The sequence below is a fragment of the Agelaius tricolor genome, unplaced genomic scaffold, assembly GCF_023055355.1.
Source record: "Agelaius tricolor isolate 1412-34295 unplaced genomic scaffold, bAgeTri1.0.p SCAF_2, whole genome shotgun sequence".
Classification (NCBI taxonomy): domain Eukaryota; kingdom Metazoa; phylum Chordata; class Aves; order Passeriformes; family Icteridae; genus Agelaius; species Agelaius tricolor.
Genome location: NW_027269262.1, coordinates 67,020,974 through 67,043,484, shown reverse-complemented (window position 1 = coordinate 67,043,484; position 22,511 = coordinate 67,020,974). Strand labels below are relative to the sequence as shown.

Sequence of the window (22,511 nt, the reverse complement as noted above, 5' to 3'; positions counted from 1 at the left end):
TTTTTAATTCCCTCAGAATGAGTCCACATTGGCTTTATAATACTTTGAAGTGATTTATTGAATTGCTTATTTCTAAAAATAGTGAGGAGCTTGACTAATACTGCAGCTTAAGGCCTGCCCAAAGACTAAAGAAGGACAATAGGTCAAAAGAGAAACTCTTAAGTGTTTTTATTTATTTACAAAAATTGTACAGGAAATAGAAGGTAAATGAAAAGAATGTTCATTAGCTCCTCTGGGAATCAGCTTTAATTTCATGAACTTGTGTTCATGTTTTTCACTGTAGCATGTTGCTGAGCTGAGCCACAGGAATTTAATGTTACCACTGCTGCTGCTGAACAATCTGTGATAGGATCACTTTCACTACTCTGGCACCTTGCCAAACTTTCCAATCTCAAATGATTATTGCAGTGACATTTGTCGTATTGTATTAAAAAGTACATGTGTGGGTAGTATTTGTTGTTTGACAACAAAACTAATGAAGGCAGGAAACTGAACAACTTCTGTTGCTTGGACTCTGAATAAAAATACAGATCTTTTTAGTTGTATTTTTCAAAACATACAGAATTTAATTTCCATAAAATCCTGACCCAGCTGAAGTTGATGGAAAAGTCCTGCTAGTTTAAGCAGATTTAGGATTTCAGCCCAATTAATTGAACACAAGTATAAATCTACTAGTAGACTAAAAGCATTTCATAGTGGTCCTAATAATTGTAAAAGACTGTTGTGATCACCAAACACAGACTCAGAGGGAAGGTAAAATGCCTCAGTGATCAGTCGCGGATGTGTGAAATTACATAGCTCAGTGTTTTACCATCTTTCATGCATTTTTTTACATGGTGGATAAAAGATTATTTGAACTTTAGATGGGCAGTGCTGTTAAAACAAGCAGTCAAGATTGGATGGTTACTTAAATTTTATTTTGTGCTTCAGCAGATAAGGTGACTGATTCCTACATCATACTGACATAGAGAGCAAATCGTACAATCACCTTCTATAAACTGGACTTTGTAAAGCTGGCAAGATAAACATTTGAGCCAGCCTGATCTTTTATGTATGTATGCATATCCCTTTAAAATGGTATAAAAAAACCTCTCATTGGATCCAAAATGCTTTTTACCTCATATTTCTCAGCAGTTTTCTTTCTATAATGAAGTGATGAGGAATGTGAGTACCTCCAGAGGAAAACATCAGATTTTTCTACTTTAAAATACTTTAAAGACAACACTGTAATGCAGCCCTTGCTGCCTTTAGGTCCAAGTCAGTGGTGATCCATCAGGCCATGGACAGCCATTCACATCTGGTTTACAGAGCTGTACAGAAGAAGCGGTGAAATGAATAAGGGTGACTTGGTGGTTGCTAAGGATTTACAGTGATATTTTGCTTCAATTTGTGTGACCAACACTGTTTGAGACAATTGTCCCTACTTTTTCAGAGCAGGAGAGAAGTGCTTGGTCTTGCAGGTGTTTCCTTCTCCATGCTGCTAGGTCCCTCTGCTGGAGCAGCAACATGGGTAGCATAGTGCACTTTGTGCCTGGGCACTGGATGTGCCACAAACTGGAGTTTGTGCAGTTTATGTTTCATCAGTTCCAAAAAGGGTAAAGTATTCCTTTCCTCCAGCTGCCAGTTACTCAGGCAGCCTTGTGGTTGTGCCAGAATTCATTGTGTGCTTTTGTGGGTTACTGAAACAGTGGAAAACATGTGCAGCAGCGTCTGCAGACTCCATGGTGTCCTTCAGTTTTAGTGGATCAAGGAAGAGCTTGCCAAGCATCTTGATAGTGCAGAGGAAAAGATGGGATATCACAGCTAGCACAGGCATATGGAGGAAAGGGAAGGTTAGAAATGGAGCAAGCTTTCATCCTTTAGAAGACAGGAGCCATGTGGCAGTTGGACTGTGCTTTACTTTGGGCCTGATGGTCCTTCAGGTTCTTTGTGAAGGCTTTTCTCCCATGAGATATTATTGCATCCCTGTAGTGGTTTGATAGAGGGCTGCTATATGGAGCAGCTGGAGAAGGTGGCCTTTCGCCTCTGCATGTTTTTACTGATGTTATTCTGTTGCTTCCAGGGGTAATGAGTTGTAACTCTGTGATACTGTTTATTGTGTAGTCAGACACAAAAATAAACTCATTTTTTGGCACCTCTCCTAATCTGAACAGAAAAACTGCTACATGATTTTGTCTCGAGCTGAACCCAGACTTGGGAGAATCTTCTACTGGAGCAGTGCTTCTTGCTTGTTCTAGTCTGCTGAGGGATGGTGCTTTCTGCTTCCAGGCTCAAGATCTGTTAGAGGAGATCAGGACTTGTGCTTATTTTTTGTCTTGTAATGTCTCCTCCCAGCTTTCAGCATCAGGGATCAGCCTTGGCCCTTTCATTCACAGCACTTACTTCATTCAGAAGTTAAAACACTTGCATACATCTGTGAACTCCCTTGGTTTTATTTCACTGAAATGCTATAATTTAAACAAACAAATAAAAAAGAGCAAAGTTCCAGGATGTAAAGGCAAATGGATTGCATTTCCATACCCTTTAAAGTGATCTAAGATCTGCAGTATCTCATCTCAGCTGGCTGCTTTCAAAGTCAGACAATAACTTTTGACCTCAGAAATCTCACACCTCTGTGTCTTAATTGCAACAGATCTTGAAAATAAAGCCAACCTGGTTTTCTTTTCACTAAAAATATCGTACTGTATATCTCTGTCAAGAGGAGGGCTTTCAAATGCACATGTACTAATCAAGGGTTTTTTTTTTTTCTGAGGAGCAGTGAGGCAGCATTTCCAAAACCTTCTGCTAAGTATGGGGAGTTCCCCACTGCCTCTACAGTTTGATTTTTGTGAGCTCTTACTTACTTGATCATGAATGAGATTATAGAAGTATGTAGTACTTCTTTGAACTGCTGCCATCCTTATTGATCCCAGCAGATGAAGAGAGAAACAGGTGGAGTGTCTTGTACATCTTCAGCAATGGTCTTGAAATAGTTAAAAGATATTTTATTTGCACATGAAATTCAGCTAGTAAAGGCCATATTGATATATCAGTAAGACAGTCCATTCACGCGGCTGTATTAAGCTACATAAGCTGTTGTGTACAACTTTTTAATCTAGACAGAAAAACCAGGAGCAGAAAAGACAGTAGGTAGTTTACCACTGGGTTCTAGGCCCCTTTTTGCATCTCTTACAAGTAAAATCACCATTTCATAGATACTCATAGGCATACCATAAAAAATACCCTGACCTGAGGTTTCAGAACTTCAGTCAGTGCAGTGGGAGCACCTGGTTTGATGTTGCTCACTACTTGCAGCTTGCGAGTCCATCTAGTAATGCAACAGAAATAAGAACAGAAAAGGTTTGTCTGAACTTCCCTGCTACCCCACATTAGCATGCTTTTTTTTTTTCCTATTCCAGGGTTTTTTAAGCTTCCCCAGAGGTGACCAGCAAGACCCAAGTGTATCCTCCTCTTTTTTCCTGTTTTTCTTGACCAGCCCAGGGCACACATTTCCAGACCCTCATCTGTTCTCTGTGTGGCCACAGGTTGCTCTGGTGGCATTGAGCATTGCTTACTCTGCTTTCACTGCAGGAGAGGTGAGGGAAACCTGCTGCCTGGCAGGAACCCTTCCTTCCCACTTGCAGGGCCAGGCACGTAGGTCCTTGTGAGAAAAAAAATGTGATAATTGGTATAGTTAATTTTAAATTCACTTTCTGTGCAACCAGTAATTGGGAAGGCAATTATAACTGCCCATTCGTGGCCTGCAAGTCCTGCTGAAAGTGTGGTAGAGTACCAAGCACTCAGTGGTGAGCATGCTTGGCAAAGATTGAAGCAACAGAATTCCTAAATAAAAAATTAACCTGTTTTTTGTGACTATGACCTTCCACTTTCCTCCTGCTTAAGGCTTTCCAAGGTACCGTGTATATTTTTGGATGTTTAGAGGCAGTGTGTTTCTCAGGCACTTGTTTTATTTAGGAAAAGGAAAACAGGGCTGAAATAGCTCTGCTGAGATCCTGCCACTGATGCCAAGCCTGGGGGCCAATGTCCAGTTGGAGCCCAGGTAGCTGGGTTTGCAGGGTGGTCACTGCAGGTCACACTCCTGTGTGCACAGCATAGCCAGGACACAGAATACAGTTATTTCTTTGAGACTTAAACATTGCAGGCAAATTTTGAAGATGCATACTTTCAGTAATTAGAAGTAAAATTTGGTAACAGTTACTCATTGGTGTCTGATAATATTGGAAGTTATGTCCTGTACTTTTCTGTGAGGAACTTACTATGCCTGCATATGGGATGGGAAAGAAAGCTTCCACACTTCCACATCTTCAGTCATTTGTTGATGTGGTGGAGAGAAAAAGGCACAAATATCTCTGAATTGTTTTTGTTCAGACCTGAAAATGGTGTATGGGAAGGACCATGAATTCCCAGTGTTCCTTGCTGTCTCCCCTTGTAATCCTAGTGAGACCTTTCTGTCCAGTTTTAATAACATTTATGCTTCCTGTGCCAGTTAGTGCAGTATTTCAGATGTCTGATGTTGGTGGTGGTTTTATTTGGGATACAACAGGTACCTGGCTGGGTACTGGATTTCAAATGTGGGAGTGAAAGTTTCTGTCATTCGTCTGGGTAGATTCTCTATAACTCAGAAACACCTTAAACTGGTGCTGGGATATGTGGGTTTTGCAGATGAGTTATGTTTAGCCAGGTAAGTGCTGACATACACGTGAGGATACGGGAGAGTAGAAACTTCTTGCTGACTCCAGTTCTTGCTGCATAACACTGTATTGTGAATCCAGGCAACTTAACATGCTTAGAATTATGTTTTAATACATAGAAAATATATTCTATGGATGGTTTTCTGTGTTTGGTCAAATGAAGATAGGGATTTTGTCCTAGCCTGATTGAAGATGAATAGTACATTACTGTATATTAATGTGTACTATATATTGTAAAGAACACTTACAGTGACCTTAAAATGCATTGTGTTCTATATTGTTAGAGACCAACAATTTATAAATGCTTAGAGTGATTAGATCTACATGATTTATGTGTAATGAGCAACTGCTGGTGAAGCGAGTAATTAAATGCAAAGTGTACTCGAAAATGTAATAATACATTGAAATTCAGGGCAGATTATTTCCAAGCATCATTACGCGAATCTGTCTTATCTCTTTGTGTTCCAGTATGAATAGAGATTTCTGGCAAAATGGAAATTTGATGCATTCTTTCCTTCCACTGAGGACACTGTTTTTGAATGTCAAAAATTAGAGCTTTTTAACGTAAAAACCCCCCTCTGTTACAGGAACCTGAACTGGAAATATTGTATGAAGCAATATGAGTGAACCAAAACCTTTGTCCTTCTAGGGATTTAATTTAAATATTTTTTACTTGCATTTAATTTTGGTAGCGAGTTTGGTGTTTCTCATTTTTGCTTGTTTTGTTTTGTTGTGAACTTTATTCCTGATTTCTTTCTTGTTGAGAAAAGTGGCTTATCCCTGTCCCTAGAGCATTGCCTGGCTGTTCAGGCTGGCCTGAAAAGGGCCTGGCAGTTATTGAGCTCTTGTTTTGGCTGAACATTTTAAATGTATGTCATGTTACATATACACATCTCATTCTCGTTTCCCATTAACATGCTAGGCTGAAATATATTGATTCCTTCTTTCACTTCCCCATTGAGCTGCCTATTTGTTCTGTAATGGATCAAAAATGTTGCTAAAGCCTTGTTTAATTAAAAAAAACCCTGGAACTTTTGTTTTCTTATCAGCTGGGAGTTTTATTGGCAGTCCCCAACACTTAGGATGATTACATCTATTTCAGAAAATGGAAAGAGGTGGTCACAAAGCCAGAATCAAAAAACTGTTGATGAAAAGCAGCAGAGTTATACAGCAGGTTGGCTGGTGCTAAGCCATCTCATAGCTAATCTGTCTAATCTGGTGTTTTTTTAATTGGTGTTTAATCTAAAGAGTTTTTTGATGGAATTAGATCAGCTGATTACATCATAAATCCGATGGAAATCAAAAATCCACATTCAAAACTGTGTCTTCTTTGTCAGCTATGTAGTGTTAGTATTGTGCATAGGCCTAGGACTCACTGTTAAAATTATTTATCTATTGACAATGCAAATAGCCAGAATTGGATCAGTGAGTTGGGTGATTGCTGGTGGGGTGGGGTTTTTTATATGTGTTTATTAATTAGCATGTTACACCCCCACACACATACCACCACCCCTCCCACCCTGCCTCCCCCACTCTGGAAAACAGCCTAGTGTGGCTTGTGAGGGATCTTGTTCTTTTTGGAATGAAGTGATACTGGCCTTGAATCCAGTTAGAGTGGTGGTAGGTGAGGCAAAGGAAATACAGCTTTATGGGTTGAGGGAGAAAAAGAAGTTTGTACAAAAATGGACAGATGACAACGGCTCAGGATTATTAAGAGATGGTGGGATTACTCTGAGCTAGATTCCCAAAATGTATTTCTACTAGAGTATTTGTTTATAGGGAGCTTTGGATGCAGTCAGCTTTTCTACAGATACTTGCCTTGTAAAATAGTTTTATTGTATTTTAGAGGTACTTCTTTGCTTTTATTGTAAAATTAGCTTTGTTATCTGTATGAAAAAAACATCATGGCACAAAATAGGCCACAGTTGGAAGATTATTTACTTTACACAGTCCTCTAGGATTCAAAGTGTGTGTGGAAGGGACATGCTCAGCTTTCTCATATGTCTTAGTCCTTCCAGATCCCAGCAGACATTATAAGGAGAAACAGAAGTTAGCCAGTGTCCCCCCAGAAGGTTAAGGGGACCTGCTGGGCTCTCACTGTTGTGCTGCCTGGCAGGGAGCTGCAAGCCTCTCTCTGCCAGGTTGTGGTTGCAGGCCTGTTCTTGGCAGGCAGATGCAGTGATAGGATCTTCTTCATCTGGTGTAAATCGGTGTAGCTTCATGGAAGGTGCTTCATCGAGTCACAGGGGTGGGAGACAGTGCTCTCTTGGGCTGGGCAGCTGCCATGTGCAAATCAGCCCTTGAGATGTTTATAAAACTGTCTGCAAATTAGGCATGGTATGTGGTGTGGCAATTCTTTCAATGGTTTGTTGTATTTCCATCTGTCTGTGTAGTCTGTTACAAAGCCTGTTAAAAATTATGTTTCTATTCCTGCTCTGCCCACCTGAATCCACAGGTTCTGCACCAAAAAAATAGGAAATTTGAAAGAATATGGGTAGGAGTCAGTTTTCACATTTGAAGATATATTTCCATACAGTTGGGTCACAATGCTAATATTCTTGGGAATTCAATACCTTCCATTGTATAGGAAACACAGACATCTTAATGCCTGTTAAATGCTAGTGAGCTATTTGTAAACAAATAACCCAAGTTTTGGAGCAGCAGTGTACCATAAGCAAGGGAAGATGATAAAGTCCAGTCAGGTTATACTCAAGGAGTGACATAATAATCTGTCAAATCTGAGTCTCTGTGTTTCCATATAAATGTGATAGGTCTACTTATTCTAGTGTTTGCTGATCCTTTAAATAGGCAATTCAGTGCCTGAGTTGTCTTTTTGATCAATAATTTTTTGCTGTTCAAGGTAAAATGCAAGCTGAAATTTAACTGAAATTGGAGGAGACTGAGGTTTGACTGCAATGTCAGCGTCTTATAAGGATGTGCTCTTGGGTAGGGCAAAACTTGACTGCACATAAGTTAAGGCCTAAACTACTGAAAAATTGCAGCCTACTCATCATTTGTAAGGAATAGTGAAACACTTCTCTAAATCCCTCAGTTTGTGTCGGTGTTAAGCATGCTCATTTTGGACAGGACTTACATTGCAACACATGGCCTTGATGTGGAGTTCAGGACCAGCAATTTGGTTATGACAAAATACCACCACGTAAAACGTTCTATAGTCAAGTTAAGATGGGTTTTTCAATGAAAAACTACTAATATACTGCTGAAAATAGTAACTGTGCTAATAATTTAGCTGTCACATGGATTATTAAACTTTGTCGTTTAATAATGAATCAAGCTTTAAAGTAAAACTCTTAACTTAAAAGTAAAACCCTCAATCTAAATATATATGATTGTCTTGACAACTTCGAAACAGAAATTGAAAGACTTTCTTAATAAAATTTTTACTTAGAAACCAAAGCACGAAATGGTTTTCAGTTTTTGCAGGATGATTATTGTAGGAGTAATGCCACATCATACCTCAGCTCTGCCCCTGCCCCATGCTTGAACTCCAGTGGGGAAGGCTTGGGTAATATGGTTGTTTCCAAGGAGCACGGTAACAAAAGTCTCCCTTGCCCAGTAGTGATGGTGGGGGAAAAATTGACAAAGGCAGGTGGAGGTAACTGCAGAGAGAAACAAAACTAGTTTTTTTAATTTACAGGGGGTTTATAGCTCCTGTTTCTGTGACTGAACTTCCAAGTGATGTGGTTGCCTGAGGCCAGGTTGTAAAGAACTCTGTTGAAAGTAAGCTGAAGGTTGCTAATGGCTTAAGGGTGAAAATACACAGTGAATTGCATAGAAAAACAGCCTATTATCAAGTGGCTTGTATGAATGATAATTCATCAAGTGCATGAAAAGAACAGAAATTTTACCAGTAGTTGATACTGGAGGCAATAAGATGGCAAATTTGGAGGACAAGAAAAGCTGAACCATTTGGGAATAATGTAATCATGGAATTTGAGAACAGCAAAGGATGGAGAAATGTGAAGTATTGGAAGTTAGCTGAAATAAAATGGTGTCAAAGTCTTACGTTCTCGCTGTCTGTGAGACAGGCCTAGATAGGTTTGACTAGATCTTCCACAGAATTTTTGCTGAAACATTCTGGACTTGAGGGATCATCCCAAGACTCAAGTGGGTAAAAGAATATTAAGGATCTATGAAAAAAAAAAATCAAGTTATTGATAAAATATGACAGAACAGTTAACTATCTGGAAAGATATATTGGAAATTATCTGTGTTATCTCTGAACTATGAGTGCTGGTGAAGCAGAGTTTGAAGTCAGAGGCGTCCTGGTCATTAATCAGTGTTTGCCAGGAAGTGAGGAGCCTGATCATTCAGGTGACCGTGGTCCTCAGCACTCCTCACATCAATGGCTGCTTGTGTAGGTGGTTGGATTTCCAGCAAAAGACACCATACACTTCCAGACAGGGCAGGTGTCTCAAGGGGAAATGGCTTCCAGAGACATGGATGAAATAAAATAGAAAACTGCATGTGGAGTAGGAGAAAGCTACTGGAGAAAGCCCACTCAGGAAAACTCTTGGCTTTCTTTCATGATCACCTACTTCTAAAGTAGAAAAGATTCTTTACATGCAGTCACTCTCAAGGGAAAGTTTAGAAAGAATTTAGTATTTCCAATCATCTGTTGAAAAATGAACGTGAGGGAGAGAATCAGTCTAAGCGTTGGATTTGGTCTTCTGCTTTTTCTGACCATTGGCTGAAGAACCTGAGCTGCTTCTGCAACCTGAGCATTTGCTCTGTGATTTTTGTCTTTCCTCACTTCCATATGCATGCATGGGACTGACTGTTAATTGTGGCATATTGACGTATGAAATGTGTTTGAACTGGATGTGGATAAATTTGATATATAAGAATAGATTATCTGGTATCACAGTAAAACTATTCTGCTATTTTTGGTTTTGGCTTTATATTACAGCTGTAGTCTGAGCCTGCAACCTTCTGTTGTCACTACTTAGGTCTGTAAAGAAAACTCAGCAATGTATGGTACATTATATTTGCTGAAACTGAATAAAATCCTAAAATTTCATAAATAGAAGACAACAATACCTTTTTTTCTTTGGTACAGTCATGCACTTAGTCCATTAAAAGATTAATTAAAACCATCCTGATGAAAACTGAGTTCAGTCAGGCATTGGAGAGTAGGAAATGAGGGAGGCTGTCCCTCTCCATGCTCTCAGCCCACACTAAGGGTTGTGGAGGGTAAGGAGGCAGCTGCTGGTGCTGCCCAGTACCTGTGACACCTCTGCCATGCACAGCGGGGGAGCTGCTCCTGCCCTGCCCAGAACCCTCCTCTGCAGCAGGTGGGGTGGAAAGCCTGGCCAGGGAGGAAGGGAGGTGTGGTCGGGCAAGGGAAGACCATGCAGCAATGGAGGGGATGGAAATCAAATCTTATGTAAAACCTTGTTTGGTGTTACATAATTTCTAGGGGCTGGATATTGGACCTAGGGTGTTTTCAGGCTTTTTTGTTACTTCAGTGCATTACTTACAAGTCAGTTTTATTGAAAATTGAATGCAACTCAGCATTTCAGTGATTCTCAGGCACTCAGAAAAAGGCTAATTGTAAATCTAAGGGTTTTTTTAAAAATCATTAAATCAGAATTCAATTTGTGTTGTTTATATGTCTTCTCCTAATTCTGCGTGATCACATGCTGACTGTTTTGTCTTCCAGGCAGATTTTCTTGGTAATGTGTCATCTGTTTGTGTGTGAAGTGTAAAGTGTCTAATTCTTTCTACTGTTTACGTTCATAGAATAATAACTCTTGGTTTGTTCTTGAAGCCCCTCAGTGGAAGCACTAGAAACAATTAAATCATCAGTCCTAAATAGTTATGCATTAATGATGTGATACACTTTACAGAATACAGCAAAATTACTGTGGCAAGTATCTTTCCTGTGAACTTAAAATTGCTTGCACCGTTCTTGTAACTGCCAAGGTTTGAAATCTACAGAGATCTGTGGAGAGAGGAATATATTTTACTGCATAAATATATACACAAATACATTGATTAATTTTTTGGATGATGAAAAGGAGGAATAAGTTGGAAGAGTTGACATAGGAATTTCAGTTTATTGGTGCTGTTACTACCTGAGGACAATACAGCTTGGATATCTCCAATGTGAAGATCAGCAATAATTTACAAATCTTTTAAAATCCAATTTGCCAGCTCTAGAAGGCAGATGGATTTCTCTGAGCAAGTGCATGTTGTGTAGAAGTACCTCTGCTCGAGGCAGGAGAAGCTGCCACTTTGTTGGGCCATATTTTGCTTGGTTGTTTGGGTTGGTTGGAGGGGTCGCCTCACAGATAGGTGTGCCCCTGTGAAACTGTGGAAGTGTAGCTGTCCAGGGAATGGATTTCACAGGAAAATCTAGGTCCTGTGCTTTGTTTTACTTGCTGGGAAGATGGAGTGGCTTGGTTCTGATGAGTTTTCAGGGTCTTCCCTGCAGCTCTGAAATAGTTTGCTTTATAAACACCAGCACATTGTATTCCAGAGTGGGAGTGTATTTGCTAAGGCACCTGTTTGCTTGGGAAGTCTTTGGTTGTGGGAAGTGGCAGACCAGAAGATCTGGAAAGTGCTGGCAAAGAGACAACCTGGCGTTGCTCCTGGGTGTGTGTCCCTGCTCTGTGATGGCTCCTCACAGAGATCCTGCTGCCATCACTTGCTCCCCTTTGCCTTCTGGCAGATGAGTTGGATCATAGCAAATTATTTTCTGCTCCTGGAAAAACCTTTATTTACAAATGCAGCTTTTAAAAAATTCAGTATGTGGCTGTAGGAAGCACTTTAATTTGTTGGTTATGTTTAATCTGGAAAAATTCTGACTTCTTTTCCCTGCCATTTTAGGAGGAAGACAGCTAGGATTTCTTTTGCATAGCTATGCTGCACAGATGTGTGTGCATTAAAGATATGTTGTTTATAATCTGGTTTCTGACATTCTTATTCAAAAACCTTTTTGATTTAACATAAAGAGGTTGATAGCTTTATCAAATGGACAAAAATTGCTTATTTTCCTGGCTAGTCATTTTGGAGAAATTAATGGCAGTTTCAGATTTTATGAAGGACAAAGAAATGGTATTCACTAATTCAAATAATTAATTAGAAGCAAATGCCTGTGGGTAGTGGGTTGTTTCCCATTTTAGGCGAATTAAAGGAAAATTTAATAATTGCTTTCAATTTTTCAGGCAGCCAACATCAAGCGTGAAATGACCTTCCATGCATTTCAGCAGGAGGATGTAAAAAGTGACATTGGTCGAAAACCACCAGACCAACAGTTTCTCCTGTTCACCACAAAGGAGGAAGATTTAAAAACAGCAGAGACCAAAAAACTTAACAGAGCTCATGAGCATGAAAAGGAAAACACTCGTTCTGTTTGTCTTCTGGAACAGAAGCGCAAGGTTGTTTCTTCAAATATTGATGTGCCTCCAGCAAGGTGAGTTTGATTTTTTGTTGTGTTTTGTTTTAAGCTTTATTCCTTTTTCTTCCCTGCTATTTTTTAGTAGGACATTAGATACAAGTTTGGTAAGCAGCACTATGAGCTGCTAAGGCTAGTGTTTGTGCCCAGGCAGTCCAAAGTCCATCACAACCTTCCTATTTGAGAGATCTGCCAGGAAATTAAAAACACCAGTAGCTGAAAATGAGAGCATCTGTAGAGTAGGACTTGTTATTGCTTTTGCATTGTTTTTGCTTTTAGAATGTGCTGCAGCTGAGGTACCTGGAGAAAAGGATGAGTCTTAAGAAGAGATTGTTGACTCAGCTTCACCCTGAGAAGTAATCTTCTAAATTAGATACAAAATCATCTTACCTGCTAGCAATTTATTTTTCAAATTTTTTATTGTCATACTTGTAGACACTTTATACTCATTGGGTTTTCTGTGTTGCAAGATGACAAGTACTTTTTCTTGTTCATGTTAGCATCAGTCTGTCTGTAAAATTTCTGCTTAATCTACCTGGTAAATTTACTTGCATGTAATTCAGTAAAAGGCCTTTCAAGCTTATGATGCTACTTAAAAAATTTGTAGTCAAAACAGATGTTTAGTTTTTCAGTTTGCTGGCTTTCTGAAAACCAAAATAACTGTCAGGTTCTACCACATAATCCAGAACAGGATCACTTGAGGTATTTCTCTGGCTGTCATAGATGTCACTTGCACTGAGTTCATGAGCATTTTTACAGGATTCCCCCCATATATATGTAGTAAAAAGCTATGTATTACAACCTTGAAAATGTTAGGGTACTTATTTGAGATTTTCACTAGTAATCAACCTTGTAATGTCTGAGTGTCCTCATTCATCCTGTGTGTCTCAAAGCAAATAGGATCACAAGAACATGTAGGACAGGGGGGACCTCAGGAAGTCACCTAGGCTAACCTTCTGCTCCAACCATATGTTAGCATTTCCATTTAACAACTCAGGCTGCTAAGGTACAGGGTTTAAGTGCATTTTTGTGTGACTTCATGGAGATAATCTACTTGAAGTAGTAGTCAAGCCCTCATTTTCTGTAGCTACAAGATCATCCTTCCTTGGAGGGATGGATTTTTCCCCCAATGAGCTGGTAAAGAGGATGAATAAACATCCTTAATGCCTTCTTAAGGCTAATTGTGACACCAGTTTTGAGCACAGGATACTTAGAATGATAGGAAATAAGTTCACTTTACAAAGGTGTCTTCTAAAGTTGTTCTTTCCATCTGCATGTATTTTATTAGGGGCATAAAAATTACTGTGTTACGTTGTTGTGTGTTTTCAGACATGCAGGTTGAGCTCCAGCATTAGCAGAATTAAAGAATGAAGTAGGAAAGAAACCTGGAATTTATGTTCAATAGCATAATAAACATTTTGGTCATTCTTACTACGTATTTCCAGTCAAGCTCAAGTTTTGCTTTGAAGCTGAGGTGGATTATTGGGCTATTTGTCCACAACTGACAGGAAGAACACTTAAGCCCTTGTTTGGAGATCTTCCTAAATATTTGCTGTTGTAATGAAGGGGAGCACCCAGTCTCTCCTCCTTGGCAACACAGTTTCATCTCTAAGTCACATTCTCCAAGAAGACTCCATGCATTTCTTGCCTCTTTCTAGGCCCCTTCCAGTCTTCTGTCTAGGACTGTGCTGAGAGAGTTGCATGTTCCTCAGAGATGAATTCCTTGTTCCTTTGCCTCCTGGCAGGACTCATTGCATCACCTGTCCTCTCTTCTGATGAGAAAATCCATCTGCCTTTGCAGATTTGTTATACCCAGTTGTGAAAGGTCATCTTGAATTAATCAGATAATGTTTGCAATTATGTGGGACAAATAAGGGGTTTAATATGGTCTTAATTTCTTATTGCTACATATACCCTCTTTACAAAAAAAATCCCCAATATTTAGTTTGTAAAGAGGGCATATGTAGTAATAAGTCAAAGTGAAGCTTGTTATTTATTTTGTTTTAAAACTCTAGTGGAACTGAGCAGAACCCATTTCACTTCAAAGATGCCAAAGTGAGAGGTGACATTACATTTTGCAGTATCCAACTAAATCCATTACAATATTTAAGTGATTTAGAGGCAGAAGTTTATAATAGTTTTGGATTCGTTATTAGCAGGGGCGTATGAGTATGTCCAAAAGAGCTCTGAAGAAGTGTTTGCAAAAGAGCTGTTAAGAGATGGATAAATTTACTTAACTTTTTCCACAAAATGAAACAAAAGCCATCCCTTCTTAGCTGTTTTAAGGATCTCAATGAATAAGAATGGAAATCTTTGTGAGGGACTGTATCTAAAATAACTAACAGTTCAGCAAAACACCAGCATAATGTTTCTTGCAGGCATTGAGCTTCAGGGCTTTCATTATTGCTTATGGACTCTGACATTTTAGAAATGTTAAAATATCTTAACTGAGTCCTAGTGTTTTGTGTGCGTGGTAGTCAGGTGCATGGAAATTATAGTAAAATTAATATTTCATTGGATGCAGAATTTTAAGTTCATTGTTTACATTTTTATTTCATCTTGTGAAGATACTACAGATGTTTCTCTCTATGTTATGTCCTGTACTTGAAGTGTCTTTTGGATTAAGGCAGGAGGAGAGCATGACTTTTTCATAATAATTTTTATTTTTGGAATGCAATAAATTAAATGGCAGTTAACAGCATTAATTCTTTCCCTTTTCAGATTTCTTCAGTTGGTCATTTTGAACAAAATTTATCTGAGCTAAACTGTGTTCCTTCTTCTGAAATGCAGATAAGCATAAATGAAACTGTTCAGTTTGAGCAAATGGATTATTTGATATAATGAGGAAACTTGAATTCTTTATTTTTCCTTTAAATATTGGGTTTATCATCAGGTTTTTATGCATAAAGAACTTCAGTCTTGGAAAAAGTGGTCTGGCTTTGAACTGCAGTTATCTCTGACAACTGAGATGTTATCTGTAGAAGAGAGAAAATACACTTTTGGTTGATCTCCAGTTCAAACAGCAGCCGTCAAACACAGCCAGATCCATGGATCTGAGTAGTGAAAGGCTATTTTGTGGAAAGAGAGTGGTGTCACTGTGGGGCTAATCACCTTGTCTGGTGGGCAGAAGCAGGCCCAGGTTTGCCAGTATTTTAGACAGCTATGTCTGTGGAGGTCAAATGTAATCAGAGAGGATGTTCCCAGCAGGCAGAGGTGTGGAAGTTAACAGGACCTTCTTGCTCATTTGTATTTTCTTCAGTTACTTACCAACATGGACACATAGTTCCAAAGCATGTCTAAGAAGGACGTGAAAGAGCCTGGGCTGCTGATACCGTGGGTGTGAGGATGGGAGGAGGGACTCAGTGCAGGCAAGGTAAACAGGGAATGGCTTCTACCTCTTGGAAGAAGGTGGATAGAAGGGTGGGTGGTGGAGAGCAGAGGATGAAGTTTCCTTTTTTTGAGTAAGATGTGAGAATAAATGTCAGAAAATGGTGGTGGTGTTAAAGGCCTTTTAAGACTGGAGTGTTTTGACCAATGGTACCTGGAAACCCTTCAGAAATTAAATGCAGCAGTGTCAGAGGAGGTCCTTTCAGGTGTTCCAGAAGGCACTAGGCACGCATCACTGCTACCCCTCTGATGGGTGGGTGTGTTAGAATAAATCAACAGATTTTCTTTTATTAGTCTTCTGCTAGAATATGTCAGAATATTGTGAAATTTGTATTATCCTCTTGATACATCATCCTCGTTTTCCCCAGCCCTCCTGTACTCGGTTGTCTCTGAAGAAAAGAACAGAAGATAAATTTTCTAACTGCCTAACTTTTTCTACATAGTTTGTGCTGCTAAAGGACAAGCCACAGCTAAACATCAGTTGCCTAATCACTTCCTTATAGTGTTAAAATAGTTATTGTGCAATAAACCCTAGCTGCTGTGCTCTTCAGTTTCACTGCTGTTAAGCAGTGACATTTGCCATGACAATAATATATTGGATTTTGCTATCTTCTGATGCTTTTATATTAAAAAAGTTGCTCTATTACTGTGAAATTAATTTTTATTCCTGTACCTATATTTTATCTGCTAATTAGTTTATAATTTAATGGAAAATATATTAAATAATTGAAATAAAGTAAATTAAATACTTCTAGGAATTTTCTCCAACATTGTCTCTTTAGGTCTTTGTAGAATAGCTACAGAAAGATGGGAGAAAATTAATTTCAGCCATGTTTCCTGACCATCATTATAAAGAAATAGTACAGATGGTGATGTATTTTCATTCCTAAATGATTTTCTTGCCTGGTCTCTCCAGGAACATAGCTCTGGGCAGCCTTCTGATTAGAGTGTGTTGTTGATCTGTAAGGCCTGCTGGGCATGATTGATTATGCACCATGCATTCCAATGGAAACATTTGCATATTTTCATAGCCAGAACTCTCCAGGAGCCTGACTTCAAGATCAAAAGCAGTATCTGCTTAACTATGATAACCTCACTGGAAGGACTTCCCAATCTGCTTGTAGAGGGAAGATCAAGTTGTGCTTTTCTGTTTATCTAGAGGTGGTGTTTATTCAGAGATTGTCTTCTGGTTTTTTTCTCCATCTGTTTTAGACTAGACCTCAGTTTTCTTGGGGGAGCTTCTTTCCTGTATCTCTCACAATTTTTGCTGAGGGGATTGATGGGGCAGCTTCAGAGGGCATCAACTATTTGTTGGCTGCTGAGGATTTTCAGCTTAATTGAGTGAAAACAAAAGGCAAGGAAATCAGGCTGTGCTTCAGTTACTGACTGTTGCTCTGTGAGCTTCTGAGTCCTCTAAATTTCCCTGCTAGCCCAATAGCTTTTCATGGAGGTGTGATATTTTCTCCTATTTTTTCACAATACTCTAGGTTGAGTGCTCTGGTTTCTTAAGTTTCGTTTTCTATAGTCATGCTACTTAGAAACTTTGATAACAGTTGTTTTTATATAACAAAAACTATTCCCAGTATCATTCCTGAATTTCAGAGCTTCTGTAAAAAATCTGATAGTTGGCAATACCATGCATTTAAAAGTAGCTTCTCCAAACATATACACAGTGAATTATTGAAGTAGTAAATTGTTGCTTTGTTTACTACATTTGTTTAGTTAAATATGTGTGCAGCTTGATTGAATTTTACCCAATCAATCAGTAAACCTTGATTACATTTAATATTGATGGTAGTAGACTGCTTGTCATGGTCTGCTACAAAATGGTGTGGTGCCTTCTAGGATGTTGGAAGGGCATCATCAGGTTAGTTGCCTAGGTGTGCATTGTGTTTGTTGCCATGATAGCTGAACCAGCTGCTCATGGTGTTGAGACCAATGACAGCATTCCTGACAGCTTGCAAACTGCTGGAAACTCACCTTTCAAGTGGTGAGATGCATCAAGTCCCAAACATGCTGGGGAGCAGAGCAGGGCTGTCCCATTTTAGGCATGGCTGACCACTAGGAGGGTTAATCTTGCTATAAATAAGCTTGTATTTCCTAGCTGGTGGTATGGACTCAGGCATGACCATTCAGAAGTCCCTGCTGCCAGAGCATCACAGCAATATGCTGGATAGGATTGTTTATTGAAAGAGGTGTAGCATTCCCAGCTGTAGAAAAATTTGCTCTGAAATTGTGCATAATGTATCTTTATTTTTCAGTGGATCTTTTGTCAGTTCCTCCATTTCTCTCCTTTGTGCTGTGCTGTGTGCAGATTTGACACTTGCAAGATATTTCATACTTGTCTGTGTTACTGATGTCCCCATGACCATCATGTTCAATCAGTTGCAGCTTCTAGAGGAACCAGTTATCTGACCAGTACAATTTATTTACATCACTTGTCTTGGATATGCTGGATAGCCTACCCAGGAGGATTTTGGCAGTGTAATTTTCTTTTTAAAGCACAAATTTTGGGTTAGTTAATATTTCTCTTGAGGTATTTTTTTCCCAGTAGTGTTTAAAGCAGAAGGAATATTAATCTCCTGAATAAAGGAACATGCTCTTGCTGTTCTTTACTTGTACTGTTTCATATTTGATGATAATTCTCACACAACGGGGCATAATGGCAACTATGTGTGATTGTGGGCCTGGTTTACCACAATTTATTCTGTGAGATCAGGATGTGATTTAACAGGAATAGACCTAACAAGGATACAACTGAAGCTTACTTTTCATGAAAAGGTGACTCTCTCTTTGGTGGTACCTTTTGTAGCACCTGGTCATCATTTCTGAGTTCACTGCTCCTAGGTTTCCATAGTATTAATGTTAGAAGAGGGAACTTTAACACCAGCTGGTGACTTTGGCCATCTGGATTTTTGGCCAGTGTTAGTTTCCATTTTTTTTAACTGTGGACTTGCTAGCCAGTGAAAAATACAATGTATGGAAATCTGATGGTTCAATTAAGTGTGGTAAAGCTAAGTTGTTCTACAGCCTAATAATTTTAGGCAATTATTATCTTCAGATGGAGGCTTTGCTTGAGCATGTGTATATATATATACACTTATATAAATAAGTTTCCCATTTCTCTAGGAAATACTGTATTCAAAGCACTGCTTTGAAGATCTGTCTTCATCTGTTGAAGTACACCTACTTCTCCTAAAAATCTTCTTCCACTGGTAGCCAGTACAAAAGGCTGCATAATTTTATCTGTGTGATGGAAGTTGCCAACAGACAGTGATCTCATTAAGAAGCAAATTTCAATGAATTCCTCAAAAGTGGCACAGAGGAAAAATGTGTCCCTAATCTGCAGTGGCCGTCAGGCGCTGGTTGGTGAAGAGCTGCATTCAGTGAGCCCTGCTGCTCTCTGTGTTAGCCATTGATGTGAATGCACGGCTTGTTCTCAGCTCTTCAGTTCCCTTAAAAAATGGAGTGTAATTTCAAAACACTCCTCAGCAGCAGGCAATATTCAATAAGAGTAATTTCTTTGTGGTTTGTGTTAGCTGTGGCACAAAAAAATTCCTCTTGAAATGCCATCTGTGCTGAGAAAAAGAAAAAAGTCAGTGAGTACATGGTTTGTAACTTGTGTATCTGTGAAAACTGTGCAAGAATGGGCTACTTTATATATGGTTACACAGATTACACACATCATAGCTATGTTCACAGCTATAATTTTATTTACATGCTGTAAAATTAAAATATTCTAGTTTCTTCAGTGGTATTTGATGTTGTAGCACTGAGGTCATCAAAAACACAATGCCTCTTTCTGAGAGAAGTCATATCACTGACAGTTATTTGTAAAATATATTTAGAAGTTTTTGTCTTAACTCAATTAGCATCATATGCATGAAAATGTTCATTTTACACATTTTGAAAAAAGGAAATAGAAAGTGTGCTTTTCTCCATTTATAGTAATATGCTTGCATTGTGTGTATGAGGAGTTATAAATATTTTGTTTATATCCCTAAGACCACTACACTACAATGAAACTCCTATGTGGTGTGTTAGCTGTATAAGTGGTTTGTATAGAAGAAAGGCTATTTTAAGATGTCTTATATTAATAACTATACACAATATTTATATTATTATTTATATTGATCAGATATGCATCTGTTTTGCCTATTACTACTTCAGGTTTTGTGACAATAAGGGTGTTGTCAAAGAAGAGAGCACTTAATCACTTTAAAATATCAGTATCTAGATTAGTATATGTGTGTAAATTAGTTTTTTCTAAAGGGCTGTTTTTATTTGAAGCAGAATCCCATCTTCTTGTGGTTTTACTAATCTGCATAGTTTAATATAGTCTATAACTCTGTCCTCTCAAATCCCTGATCATTTTGAGAACATGGTGAAACAGAAGTGATGCTAGATACACAAGGTCTGCATAAATTTTTATCTCTACAAATTTTTATCAGCTGTTAGTCTTTCAAAAAAGATGCCATCTGATCCCCAACTGAAGCAGCACTGGGGAACATGGTATTGCACCACACCTGTGCTACGTGTGGAAAGCCTAGCTCCGGACCTGGATACACAGCTGCTCTTTGGAAACTTGCAAAAGTTTAACCTGATCACAGTTTTCTCAAGCCAACAATAAAAAATAGTTTCTGTTCTTCAAGTATGATAGTCAAGCTCTGTACATAAACAGCTTTGCAATTTTGCATGGGTCTGTATTTTAAATTCTGCCATAAGAATTCCTACAGGTGATCTGATACTGTGACCTCAGCCCATCTGTGCTTGCTACCCAGTGACCAGAGCAGAGGTAGTAGCATCTTCAGAGGACTGAGGGAAACTGTGCTTAGAATATAAATTTCTGCTACTAGTTGTCCCAGTGGAGAAGGTTCATCCCAAAGTACTTGCTTCTTTGCTCTTCCATCAAATGAGTAAAATGAAATTAGATTAGAAATTTTGCTAAAAATATTTAGCATTCCCAAGCAAATGTATTTTTACACTCTGCATAAAACCAATGTTTAGAAACATTTGTTTGTTCTCATTTTGGCATAAAACATTCTCTCTTAGTGGCTGCATATGTGATAGCCTCCTTGGGGAACTGAGGGGAAAAGTAAAGAATAAAATTTCCAAAATACAGTAGCAGAGTTTCCTTAATTATACATTCTACTAAGCTCTAGATATCTGAGTGTTGTCCTTCCTTCTCTCCAGGGACCTACCAGAAGCCCACAAATGGCTGGACAACTGAGCTGTGTTATCCTATGGAAATAGTTGTCCTCTGCAGCATCAACGCCAGCATACTGCACTGAGGCTGCTTCTCTGTTGACAGATGTATATTTTTATAGTAATGGCAATATTCCAGATGGTAAATGGAGTCAACAGGCAATTGATGCTTTTAGTAAATTATTCTTATATTGTAAGTTGTTGTAACTGCTGCTCCTAATTTGATTTGGTTTGTTACCCAAAACTTAATGTCATGGCTGTTTGTTTGAGGAAGAGCAGAGGGTGATATTTCCACAAGCAGCAGATGTACTGTCATTATCATCAGCTGTATAATGCAGTGTAAGAGCATGTGTTTAGGTAATGCTTTCCCCAGGAAAACCTCTCTTAAATACTTTGTAGTCTTAATTTTGTATGTGAGGGACATTTTTCATCCCATCCTGTGTTCCCAAGCTTATGCTCCCTGCTGTGTATGTTAATTTGGATCACGTCTTTTGTTTTCATTGTTTATGTCCAATTGGTTCCTCCCTTGAAGGCAGGCAGTGACATAAGGTGTTAAAAGAGGCACTTAGTGCTTTCCTATACACACACACAGTGCCACATACTGTGCTGTCACCTGATGGCTTGGTGTGAGGAGATTTCTCACTTGGCTGGATGAGGAGGGAGAAGATGATGAAGAGGGTGTGCTGGGCTTGTTTTGAAATGCCTTTGTAATGAAAAGTGTCTGTGAAAGAAAGGTTTGATGTCACTTCCTTATAAGCCTGTGCTGATGCTTTAGAAAGAATGTTTTGGCTGCTCTTTCCTTGCTTAACTCCCCACAACTGCATCCTGAAGTCAGGGACTGTTCTCAGTGCCCTCTTGGACGAAATGATTTGTTCTTTTCTCTCTAATAGAAAGGCTATTAGTATGGGGAATGTTTATGTTATATCTTTCTTCTCAGTGTAGCATAATTTATTTTATATAATGGTGGTTGCTTTTATGGGGTTCACTGGGCCCTTGGCTCCAAGATTACAGATGAGTAGTTCTCACAGTAAGTGAAGAGTAGCTATTAAATAATATGTTTATGGATGTGTATACACACACACACACTTCTGTTTTTTTTAAATTTGGGGTAGGCATTTGTTTGGTGACATACTTGTGTGCTTGTCTCTAGTGTCTAGAGAAATGTCTTCCTGATAGTTAATTTTTCAAAATTAATGTTTCTACTTCAAGTACCTGTCTAGAGTACTTTTAGATCACAAGAATATTAACATCTGTAGTAAAGATCTAATCAATGTTGAAAGTCCTTTAAAATATGTCATATAAAAAGGTTTATGGTTACACTTACTGTATTTTGTGGTATATATTTGATGATGATGTTGACAGAAATCCAGGGTATTATAAAAGAAGATACATTACTCTCTTGCTTATCTCTGAATAAATTATTAGCAGGGGAATGCACAATTTTATTATGTTCTGATCTCAGTAAGAAGCTTGAAGAGAAAATCTGCATTGAATGTATAGGATGGGTCTTACCAAACTAGATAGGTATTGCATGTATAATAAATCATTAACATTAAAGCAGTTTAAAACCAAGCTTTTACATCTTGATTTAAGACATAATAAACATGTCTTTTATTGGTCCTACAGACAGAAGCTTTGAATTACATTATGCAACAAATGTTCTTAGTTATCTTTGGTTGGGTTTTTTCCCCCTTGGGTTTTTTTGGCAACCTGTTGTGCAGACATCCAGACTGCTCACAGTGTTAATTGAGTTTGCCTGTCATTATTATAGCAGAGGAATATGAGAGACAGCATTTCTGCAGTGAGGA

At 38.6% G+C, this 22,511-nt stretch overlaps 1 protein-coding gene across 1 annotated transcript in view; it reads left to right on the top strand.

The window, feature by feature from the left end:
- ZNF704 (zinc finger protein 704) overlaps positions 1-22,511 on the top strand; it is an 86,237-nt gene that overhangs the window by 7,650 nt on the left and 56,076 nt on the right. Inside the window, exon 2 of the mRNA XM_071421331.1 lies at positions 11,882-12,129. Within this exon, the coding sequence (XP_071277432.1) occupies positions 11,882-12,129 (248 nt within the window). The remainder of the gene's footprint in view (positions 1-11,881; positions 12,130-22,511) is intronic.